This window comes from Megascapheus bottae, chromosome 16, assembly GCF_031878675.1.
Source record: "Megascapheus bottae isolate mThoBot1 chromosome 16, mThoBot2.hap1, whole genome shotgun sequence".
Classification (NCBI taxonomy): Eukaryota; Metazoa; Chordata; class Mammalia; order Rodentia; family Geomyidae; genus Megascapheus; species Megascapheus bottae.
Window position 1 is genome coordinate 38669808 of NC_143524.1, and position 12231 is coordinate 38682038.

Sequence of the window (12231 nt, forward strand, 5' to 3'; positions counted from 1 at the left end):
TTTCTAAGCCTATCTTCCCTCCTTTTCCCAAACACTAAATTTCTTGTCTTTTGGGGAGCACCCTGTGTCCTTTGATGCTTCTGAGCCTTTTCATGCCCTCCTCTTCCCCTAGCATGACGACTTTTACTCAGCCTTCAACATCCCACTTAACTTCTAGTCAATGATGATAAGGATCACGGCTACCTTTCCTGAAGCATTTATTATATGCCAAAGGCTTGTCTCAAGATATACCATGTCCTTTTTAGTTCTTATAAACACCACCCTGTGAGCCAATTATTCTTATTCTCATTTTCAGTTAAGAAAATAGTGGAAAAGGTAAAGCAACAAGATCACACAGTGAAGTGCAAGCCAGGATTCTATCTTAGGCCATGCCAAGCTCTAAAACAGTACTTCCTCATTAACAACACAGCACTACCTCAGAAACCTCTCTGTGGCCCCAAATGGGGCAGCCACTTTGTGTTTTGGCTCCATAACACAGTTTATCCCGTAGTCACACTACATGGTTCTCTGAGGTAGACTGTATGATTAAAGGTCTAATTCTATGAGCAGTTCCATGTCAGGAACTTTATCTCTGCCTCTCAGTCTTTGCCTAATGTTTACTGCTCTACATGCACTTGCTCAATGAATGGTTGAATGGAGGTACACACAGAGTCAACTTAGCTGCCACACAACAGTGGTAACAAAACCCAATGGGTAATAAGAAACAACTGACAATGAATGGTGTTTTTAAACCTCATTTATGTCAGAGGATTTCCCTTTAGGATCTCTTCCTAAATCCATGCCTTGATACTCCTGCAGTATATCGGAACATCTCCTTTCCAATGAGAAGAGGGTTTTATGGTGAGATGTTTTCCTCAATTGTCTCCGTCTTGAAGCAGAGTGCAGCTTCTAAGCTTGCCAAGCCATGGCTGTCACCTGCAAACAATAGTCTGACAGGTCCTTACTCCCTCTTCACCAAGTAAAGATATCTCTGAGGGTTTTGATAGGGCTGAGCAGAACACAAACACTTCTACCTTCAGACCTTGGAAGGAAAACCCAGGCCCCAGGCTCTCACAAAACTTACTTGTGGAGCAAGACTTTTAAAATTTTAGTTTTTCAAGTACCAGTTGCTAGAGGTAGAACATTTGTAAGTTATCGTTATTATTTTGTGCTGGTACAGGGATTTGTACTCAGGGCTTGGGCACTGTCCCTTAGCTTTTTTTTTTTCTTCTCCTCAAGGCTAGTGCTTTACTGTTTGAGCCACAACTCTATTTTCTGATTTTTGGTGATTAATGAGAGGTTAGAGTCTCACAGACCTTTCTTCCCTAGACTGGCTTCAAGCCATGATTTGCATATCCCAGTCTTCTGAGTAGCTAGGATTGCAGACAAAAGTCACCTGTGCCTGGCATAGGTTATTACTTTTGTTTAGAAAATTAAATATTTTAAAGATATTATTGCTTAAATAATATTGTTGAAAAAGGTGAACCATACCACATAACCAGCTATTCTGTTTTTTTCACATTCCTATTTAGCTGCCATTCATGCACATCCACAATTTTTATGTAGGTATAATCACAGAACAACTCCTTTCTCATATTGCAAATATGTAATTAGTTCTTTCAAACTAGAAAAATTACAAAGGCTTATGTAAGAATTCAAACACTCGGAAGTATATAAAGAAAACATGTAATATAATCTCCCCCTTTCACTTCCTTTGCCAGAGGTAACTCTTAACAGTTTGATGCATAGATAGTTTTATAGTTGGCTTTTAAAATTCATTTTTTGGCCTTTTATCAATGCATTCACACATAGTTTTCATAATTACTGGTTAATATTGTGTTAGCCGTTCCTCTGGTTAACTTTCCTTTTAACAAATCCAGATGGAATCTGATAAGAGAAAAATCCTATTATATATGTGCAGATAAAATATTGTTCATCTACTTCAGACCTGAAATACTATAGAATTTTCGAAAGTTGTGCTAATGGAAACTTCTCCAGATAGAGCAAAAGGGTCTAGAATGTCTCCTAAATCATGAGAATCTTCTCTACTCTCAACTTTCCTGTCTCCATCCTCTTGTCTGATGCTGTTTAAATCTCTGCTGTCTGTGGTGTGTCTTGTCTGCTTACACAGACATGGTCAGGGTGTGAATGGGACTTCTATCTAGTATGCACAGTGCCTGGCATCTGTTAGGCACTCAAATACTTTCAGAATGAAAAATCAGTTTCTCTGGTACATAATCCTGGTTGTGGAAACTTTGATGCTTTATATATTGATTCATGTTGTACTCAGTGACCTGTAACCATGGAAACGGTGGGTGTCAGCACTCCTGTGAAGACACAGCTGAAGGCCCTGAGTGTAGCTGTCATCCAGGGTATAAATTGCACATCGATGGAAGGAGCTGCCTTGGTGAGTGGTCACCCTTATTCTGGATGAGGATCTTCGGATCTGCCCCAGCATGCCCACCCTTAATTCAAACCCTAATCTTGAACCTAACCTACATGGTGTTTAGCTCCAGATACTGAGGTTGCTGGTGTCTCTGCCCCTAAACAGGCTCTGTGCTGCTTCACATGTTGCAGTGGGAGAGCTCTAGTATGGGAATGGAGGTCCCTCTCTCCCAGTTGGACATGCTGGTATTCTGGAGATGGGGACAATACGTCCTAAAGGGTCAGGGGAACAAGAAGTGAAGGCTAGCTGATTGGGATGACACAGCAGCCTTTGTAATCAACAGTCAACAGATGTGTATTCCTGTTGGAATGCCCTGCCTTTCGTGGCAAGACATTTGCTAACTCTATTAAAAAGGTTTCTAGGCTGAGCTTCTTTTTGTCCTCAACTAAGAGTACTGGAGTGAATTTTTGTGTGGGAGATGAATAATGTGACTCATTCAGCTGAGAACTGAGATCTTTTGATTCTCTTACAGAACGAGAGGACATTGCCCCAGAGGTGACAGAAAGCAATGCCACATCTGTAGCAGATGGGGATAAGCGTGTGAAACGGCGGCTGCTCATGGGTAGGCCCCTTTCCTCCCCTCCATGGCCCCTGACATAGTTTCTTTCCCTACCCAGCTCACTGCAGCACGCCTGAGCTTGGGAACCACCTGTCCTTAGGCCAGCTGGGCTGGGGTGAAGAGCTTCTTGGAAGCAGAGGATGTGTTTTCTTTATCCAGTGCTGTTGGCTTTGTTGCCAGCCAAGAACCCCAGTTCTGTGCAAGAGTGCTGGCTATGCTGTCAGAATAATCAGGGGGAATTAGATATAATAAAATCTATGTCAGCTGGGCTCCAGTGGCTCATACCTGTAATTCTAGCTGCTCAGAAGGCTGAGATCTGAGAATCGTGGTTTTAAGCAAGCTCTGACAGGAAACAGTGAGGTTCATATCTCTAATTTAAAAAGCTAGAAATAGACCTTGGCTCAACTGGTAGAGCACTAGTCTTGAGCAAAAGAGAGCTTAAGGAAAGCACCTAGGCCTGGAGTTTAAGCGCTAGGACTAGCACCAAAACAATTACCTATTAGGATGCTCAATTAAATAACGATATGTAACCAGGTACCAGTGGTTCATATCTGCAGTCTTGGCTATTCAGGAGACTGAGATTTGAGGATCATAGTTTAAAGCTAGCCTGGCGGGCAGGAAATTCCGTTGGAGTCATTTCCAAATAACTAAGGAAAAGCCAGAAGTGTGTAGAACGTGAGGGGAAAAGTGTAGCAGTGTAGCTCACTAGACATTGATGAAAGTGTGCTATATAACCCGCAGGTAGAGATGAGAGGGAGAAACTGAGAGAGAATGAGGGAACAGAGACATCGGATAAAAGGAATTTTACTCATTACCTGACTCAAATAATTGTAATCCCTTTTCACTTCTGCTATAAGAATAACAAGTAAATTTTAAAAAAATCCCCCAAAAGCCAGAAGTGGAATTGTGGCTTGAGTGGTAGAGTTCTAGCCTTGAGGAAAGCCCAAGGATGGTACTCAGGCCCTGAGATCAAGCCCAGGACTAGCAAATAAATAAATAAATCTAAGGAAGGGCTGGAGAACCTGAGTTCAAACCCAAGTATTAGCATACATGCATGTGTGCAATGCACACACAGGCATATATAGTATTGGTGCACACATGCGCGCGTGCACACACACACACACACACATGATAATGTTATGCAAAAGTACCAGAGTTTAGTGCCTGGGACATGGTGGGTGGCCAGAGAATGTCAGTTCCCTTCTTTCTAAGTCACTGTAATGACAGGCACTTTGGGTAGTCTCCAGCTTAACATGGCAATATGTCCATTTTTGTACTTGTGGCGTCTTCCATTTCTGACTCAGCCAAATGTTAGCATAGAGATGAATGGGGAAGAGTGGCACTTGGCCGTGGACATGGCAGGGCTGGCCAGCAGGCCTGACAGTTGAGCTGGAGATGAGAAAGCTGAGGCGGGGGTTATGGGGTAGGACCAGACAGATCCTTTGACACATTATTCTACAGAGATTTTGGCTCATTCTGAATAAAAATCATCTTTTCAAAGTTTCTGGGTTTGTTAGTCAGGTAAGATACTGAGCAACTATTGATCACAAAGCAGATAACCTTTCTAAATCCTATTCTCCTTTAAAAAATTATTATTACTATTATTTTGCCAGGCCTGGAGCTTGAACTCAGGGCTTGGGAACTGTCCTTGCGCTTCTTTTGCTCAAGGCTATCACTCTTGCACTTGAGCTCAGTGCCATTTCTAGTCTTTTCTGTTTAATATTGTACTGAGGAATGGAACCCAGGGCTTCTTGCATGCTAGGCAAGCACTGTACCACTAAGCCACATTCCTAGCCCCAAAAGTTAGTGTTTAATGTCTTAAAATTGTACATCTAAATACTATAGAAACAAGCACCACCTAGCTTACAATGGAATATATCATCTCTCTATCTCATAATGTTCCAGTTCCATTTGCTAGAGGCCACAATTCTCAACTCTCCTAGTTGTTTCCTTCATTATTCCTCCTCCATATTTTTGAGAAATGAAATATATCCACCAACTTCTCTCTTTCTTTGGGCAATACTGGGATTTAAACTCAGAACCTTCCTCTTCCTAGGCGGTGGCTCTACCACTGAGCTAGAGTTCTAGATTACAACTTGTTATTGGTGGTGGTTGTGGGGCTTGAACTTAGAGCCTGGGCATTGTGCCTGAACTTTTTTCCTTAAGGCTGGTGCTCTACCCCTTTGAGCCACAGCTTCACTTTCATTTTTAGGTGGTTAATTGTAGGTAAGAGTCTCACAAACTTTCTTGTCTGGTCTAGCATCTAACCACAGTCCTCATCTCCTGAGTAGCTAGGATTATACGCATGAGTCACTAGCACCCAGCTCTCATAACAATTTCTTGATGTATCTGTTTAGATAGTAGCTTCTGACTCCCCACTGTGGGAGACTACGTTTCAGCTCTTCCTGATCTCCTTCTCCTAGCACATACATCTTTACCTCTCCTCCATACCCTTAATATAGTTTTATCACCACTTAATCAATATTACATGTTTACATTATTGTAACTATGAATATCTACATGTGATTTACCCTTGTATTACATAATTGGCTGGATACATTTTTTTTTTTTTTTTTTTGCAGTCCTGGGGCTAACACTCGAGGTCTGGGCACTGTCCCTGAACTTCTTTGGTTGCTCAAGGCTAGCACTCTACCATTTGAGCCACTGTGCCACGTGTAGCTTTTTCTGTGTATGTGGTACTGAGGAATTGAACCCAGGGCTTCATGCAGGCTAGGCAAGCACTTTACCACTACCTTCCCAGCCCTGTTTAGTTTTCTTAAGTACCTCTAACCAATTCTTTTGCAAGTCTCAGCCAGACCTTTAAAGCTCTTGCAGTGTAATCCAATACATACAGCAGGGCCGGGAGTTTGGCCTAGTGGTTAAAGTGCTTGCCTAGCATGCATGAAGACCTGGGTTCGATTCCTCAGTACCACATACATAGAAAAAAGCCAGAAGTGGTGCTGAGGCTCAAGTGGTAGAGCTCTAGCCTTGAGAAAGTCCAAGGACAGTGCTCAGGCCCTGAGCTGAAGCCCAGGACTGGCAAAAAAAAAAAAAAAAAAAAAGAGTCTCAGGTCCAATACATACAGCAGGGCACTTCTTAACTTGTCTTCTTTGATGTCTCTCTCTCGAGGCTTGCTGCTGCTCTAGGAGGGCCTGACTCCTGGCCACAGCTCCTCTCTCAATCAAACTGTTCTCATGGGCCTACAAATTGCTTTTGCAACTCTCATGTTAGGGAGGTTCTCATGTCTTTTCCTTTGTTACTTAACATGGTAACAGTTTCTAAATAAGATACTGGTTTCTAAAAGCTTTGCATGCCCCCAAATGTCCTCATATTTTACCTTCACCCCTTATTGAGAGTTTAACTCAGAATTCAAAGTTGTAAAGAATATTCCTTTGTCTAGACTTTAGTGCTCCACTGTTTTCGATTGTATGTATCTGTATATGTGTGCTAGTCCTGGGGCTTGAACTCAGAGCTTGTGCACTGAGTATTTTGCTCAAGGCTAGTGCTCTAGCATTTGAGCCATAGCTCTATTACTAGCTTCTGGTAGTTAATTGAAGGTAAGAGTCTCATAGACTCTCCTGCTTGGGCTATCTTTAAACTACAGTCCTTAGATCTCAGCCTCTTTAATAGCCAGAATTTACGGACGTGAGCTTCCAATGCCCAACACTGTTTTCATTTTTATTCTTTGTGAGAAACCTGTGAAAGCCCAAGGACAGTGCTCAGGCCCTGAGTTCAAGGCCCTGGACTGGCAGGAAAAAAATATATATATACTTTCATATTTTTAAAGAATTTTATTTTGATCCTTTGTTGTAAAAACCTGATCTTATTTTATGTTTCCTTATCTTCCCAAGGAAATGAATTCTAAGATTTTAACTTCTCTTTGTCTCTGTATTATTTTTGTTTTCTCTTAGTTTCTTTTTGCCTATTTGACTTTGTATATAAATATATATATACATATATATATATATATATTTAAAATTGGATGTGAGGCTTGAACTCAGGGCCTGGGCATTGTCCCTGAGTTCTTTTTGCTTAAGCTAGCAATCTACCACTTTGAGCAACTTCTGTTTTTTTAATATATAATTGGAGATAAGAGTCTCAGAGGCTTTCCTGCCTAGGCTGGCTTTGAACTATTGTCCTCAGATCCTAGCCTCCTGGGTGGATATGATTACAAGCACAAGCCGCTGATGCAGGCTCTTAACCGATCTTTCTCTTTCTCTCTTCTTTTTTCTGGAGTAACTTGATACTTCTACTTGTGGGGACCTCCCTGAGCTTCTATGATTCCCATAACCTTTACTACTTATTGGTAGCCCCTCGTAGGCCCTTAAAATGTACCTTCTGCTACGTGTCTTCTGTTGACATGCCAGTGTCAAAATATTTGACATCTTTTATCTACTTGTGTTTTCTTTATCCTTATGGATTTTCACATTTAAAAATTATTTTCTTTCATTTTGATGAGAGGAAACACAGATAAATATTCACCTTATAGTGGTCATTTTTCTTTTTTTTTTTTTTGCCAGTCCTGGGCTTGAGCTCAGGGCCTGAGCATTGTCCTTGGACTTTCTCAAGGCTAGAGCTCTTCCACTTGAGCCTTAGTACCACTTCTGGCTGTTTTTTTTTTTTCTATGTATGTGGTACCGAGGAATCGAACCCGGGTCTTCATGCATGCTAGGCAAGCACTTGAACCACTAGGCCAAACTCCTGGCCCCTAGTGGTCATTTTTCATTAGAACTAACCTTGTTTCTTCAGGCTATAAAATGGGGTGGCTGTGGAAGCTTCTAGATGTCTAGGTGCTACCAATTGGAATAGGCCTTGCCCATTACTTGGAATAATATGAAATGAAGACCTGGAAGGACAACTGTATATTGCTCCTCATCGCCATAATTGTAATTTAACAACTGTGGTGTGTATTTTTCATGTAGTTATTACAGGCCTTTCTAGCTTCAAGAATGATAAAATTCTGAGTAATTGGATATTATAAAGAAGAAGTCATTAGTCTGAAACAAGGGAATGATTATGGCAGGTAATTCTTATTCTCATGAGTCTGCTCATCACTCAGACTGAAAGAACAAGGGTCAGGATTAAGAAAAGATCACCCTCCTTTTTCCTGTCTACACTCAATCTAACCTGCCAAATGTCATCAGATTTGGCAGGCTGCTTGTTATGGATTAGCATGAGCCATTAGTGAATTTAAACTTCTCTCTCCCTCTCCCTCTCCCTCCCTCCCACCCTCCCTCCCTCCTTCTTTCCTCTTTCCTTCCCTCTCTCACTCTCTCCCTCCCTCCCTCCCTCTCTCCCTCTCCCCTCCCCCCCCTCTCTCCCTCCCTCCCTCCCCTTCTCTCTCTCCCTCTCTGTGTATGAGGGATGTAACTGCTATGTAAGTTGGAAGGCATTTTTACCCCTCTGATCATGGTAAACTTGCTTCCTCTGGAAATATAACCCATTTAGATGGATGGGAGAAGCTTCCTTTGCCCTCTATCTCATCTGCAGGTGGCAGGGACTTGGGGTGTGACCAGTAGTACCACACTTCTTGGCTTTCCCAAATGTCACATATTAACAGCAGTACCAGCATTTCTCTAGGAAGCTGACCTCCCTTTCTACCTCCTTGTTAGAAACATGCGCTGTCAACAATGGAGGCTGTGATCGTACCTGTAAGGATACCTCAACAGGTGTTCACTGCAGTTGTCCAGTTGGATTCACATTGCAGCTGGATGGGAAGACATGTAAAGGTATCTTTCACCTGGCCAGGACATGGAAATCACATGCTGCTGATGTGTGGGGCAGAGGCAGCCCTCCCCCGCACCCCCTCCCCCACAGACACCTTCTGAGTGACTCCACATTTCCCTGTGATTCATATTGATGGGGGTTTTTCTTCCCTGGGCTAGTGGATGGTTATAATTGAGTAAGCTTAATTAGAACAGTGTAATTACACTAACTGTTGAGAAGGTCAGACTCTACAAGCATCAAATAATCCATTGCAGGCAGTGGGCTTATTAGAAAAAGGCAGTTCAGGAAAACATTCATTGGCACGAGATACTATCAACCTATCATAAATAATAGCCTTCACATTATTATGTAAGTAACAGCCAAGATCATTATCCAGAACCCTTAATGAATAACTGTGCCATTAACTTTTACTGGATGAAGACAGACCTCAGTGACTTGCTAGTATTTCATGGGCAAGAGTACAAAGGATTAGCTCTTCAGCATGATAAAAACAAGATAACCAGTTATGAGATGAAACAGAAAAGATAAGATTGAGTATAAGGAATCATTGAGAAAACTTTGTGGCTATTTGATCATGATGTGATTTGCCAACAAATAGTCTAATGCCTTATAGCTTTAATCATTAAGCTAGAATAGAAAGTATACTAATGGAAGCTATCTTATCTTGAAAGAGTATACAGGATGAAAATATTACATGATATCACCACTCTTTCCCAGTGTGTTTCCATAGTGCTTATCAAGGGCATTGGTAGACATCAAGGTCAAGCATTCAACTGCATGGGACTTGTGTCTTTTAAAACTGGTTCAGCCACACAAGAAAATATAGATTAGAGCCATCAGTGAACATTCTTAAATGCTTTTATGGCTCTGTTTTTATTTCAAAGAACAATGAACACATACAAAAGCATTTTTGAGTTTTGTGAGTCAAAAATCATTACTCTTTGATTCACTAGTGCTTGCCTGTTACAGATATTGATGAATGCCAGACTGGAAATGGAGGTTGTGATCATTTCTGCAAAAACACAGTGGGCAGTTTTGACTGTGGCTGCGAAAAAGGATTTAAGTTATTAACTGATGAGAAGTCTTGCCAAGGTTTGTGTTAAAATTATAGTTGTGCTGTACAGTGCCCTCTGGTTGGAAGAGACAAGATATACCCCCCACCACTACCACCAATGAAACAGGCTCATTCAGCTTCCTGAGTCACTAATCTAGCCTCCAACTTGGGCTAAGGTATATTTTGGAAATTAAGCTATTAGTGATTAGAAAACACTTAGAAGAACCCATGATGAGTGATTTCAACAGAGCTTGCTGCTTAGAACTGGAACAAAACCAGAATGAAAGTAGGGTTGCATTGGGTAAGGAGGGCTAAGATTATAAGTAATTTTTTTTTTACCTTTTTTTAATCAGTCTTGGGCTTGAACTCAGGGCCTGAACACTGTCCTTGGACTTTCTCAAGTCTAGAGCTCTACCACTTTAGGCACAGCACCACTTCTGGCTTTTTCTATGTATGGGGTACCGAGGAATCAAACCCGGGTCTTTGCATGCTAGGCATGCACTCTACCACTAGGCCAAACTCCCTGCCCCATAATTTTTCTTTTTCTAAAAATTTTTAAATGCAATGAATATATGGCAAAAATTGGTTGCAAAATAATCTATAGATTTAGATAACACATTTTCCTATAAAAAGTGGGGTCAACTCATATTCAATAACATGAACCAATTAGCCTCTTTACCTTGTAGTCTTTCTTTTGAATCACTAGCTTCTGATGCAAGGAGAGAGGAGGGATGTAGCAGGACAAAGATGGTTGCAGGAGAGATGCTGTTTGGTCCTTAGGATCACCTGTCCATTAAAAAAGTTGTCTTTCCCACCCAGGGGAAGGGTGGCAGGGAACTTACCAGTGCAACTTGTTAGGCTATCCTTTTATCTCATTTCTGAGAATGAACATCACTTTATTTTTTCTCTTTTTAGGAATCTTAGCATTAGATCAAAATCATAACATAAAATCCAATTTCATCTCACACAATACAAATATAACATTGAACCAGGTGCTAGCTCGTGCCTGTAATCTCAGGAGGCTGAGAACTGAAGATCACGGTTCAAAGCCAGCCTGAGCAGGAAAGTCTCCAAGACTCATATTTCCAATTAAAACCTGGAACTAGGGGCTGGGAGTTTGGCCTAGTGGTAGAGTGCTTGCCTAGCATACGTGAAAACCTGGGTTCAATTCCTCAGTACCACATACATAGAAAAAATGCCAGAAATGGTGCTGAGGCTCAAATGGTAGAGCTCTAGCCTTGAGAAAAAGAACCCTAGAATAGTGCTCAGGCCCTGAGTCCAAGCCCAGGACTGGCAATAAAAAAAAAAAAATCTGTTTAAAAATAAATAAATAAAACCTGGAACTGGAGTTGTGGTTAAAAGTGATAGATCACTCGTCTTCAGTAAAAACTCAGGGACAGTGTCCAAGCTCTGAATTCAAGACCCATGACTGACAGAAAACAAAACAAACAAAAACCAACTTGGCATTTTTTATTTTAACTTTAAAGTATGAACAAGAGCTTCTTTCCTCTTGATTTCTTCTTCTTAATAAATAATTTGCCAGGCAATTTAAAAATACTTCATGTTATGAATTGGATTTTTCTTTCCTCTTCGTTTGTTCTCCTTAATACATACTCTGCCAGGCAATTCAAGTATATTTTCCTTTAAGTCCACTGAGTTCATTCTAGATGATTATTTCATGGTTTACTTCAGTTTGACTTGGAAGGCAAATTTGCTGTTCCACATAATGTTTCATAATGTATAGAGCCAGCAATATATTTAAGCTGTGTAAACACATTAAAAAGAAATTAGAAAAGTGATCTCATTATTTTTGGCAAAGCAAGCACCCATGGTGAACAGCCAAAGACAGCTACTGAATGCGTCCACTTTCTCAGCAACTGGTTGATACTAATAACAGATTCCATAGAATAGCATCAATTAAAAGGAAAGAAACTGACTTTTTTCATATTTTAGTGATCAGTCTTAGTAGAACAAATATTTGCACAGGAGAAATTTACTGAAGAAATTGCCAGGGTTTCTGGGAAAAGCTAGGAATGAAGAGGTTTTGCAAGAATTTGCCCTTTTTATTTTGCTTTTTCATTCTTCCTGATCCATCCAAATATTTGTTTTTTATTAATGTTCCTTGTAGCACATTCAGTGTTGGAAAAGTGGTTTAGCAGTGATCTGGTTGGCTTCCACTGAGGGCTGCACTGGTCCTGGCCTATCTGTTAGGAGCCACGAGTTGTAACTGTTAAAACCTTTTGAAGAGCTGAGGGAGTAATACATTGAAATTCTAATCTGCAGGAAAGACAAGGCCAGATCAGGGAAGAAAACAGGATCAGAAAAACACTGTAGCCTCCTGAGGTTAATTTGCATTACCCTAACTGTAGCCAAGGCTGCATCCAGCTGAAGGAAGACATACACATGTAGAGATGGACCATGAGGCAGAACAAAACCAAGAGATTGACTGGCGCTGTTGAGAGCTC

The 12231-nt window shown here is 41.0% G+C and overlaps 1 protein-coding gene across 1 annotated transcript in view; it reads left to right on the forward strand.

Annotated features, from left to right (window-relative positions):
- Nucleotides 1–12231, forward strand: part of Scube2 (signal peptide, CUB domain and EGF like domain containing 2) — a 71462-nt gene that overhangs the window by 21883 nt on the left and 37348 nt on the right. The window contains exons 6-9 of the mRNA XM_090349264.1: nucleotides 2270–2386; nucleotides 2898–2987; nucleotides 8598–8714; nucleotides 9682–9804. Coding sequence (XP_090205390.1) covers nucleotides 2270–2386; nucleotides 2898–2987; nucleotides 8598–8714; nucleotides 9682–9804 — 447 coding nt within the window. The remainder of the gene's footprint in view (nucleotides 1–2269; nucleotides 2387–2897; nucleotides 2988–8597; nucleotides 8715–9681; nucleotides 9805–12231) is intronic.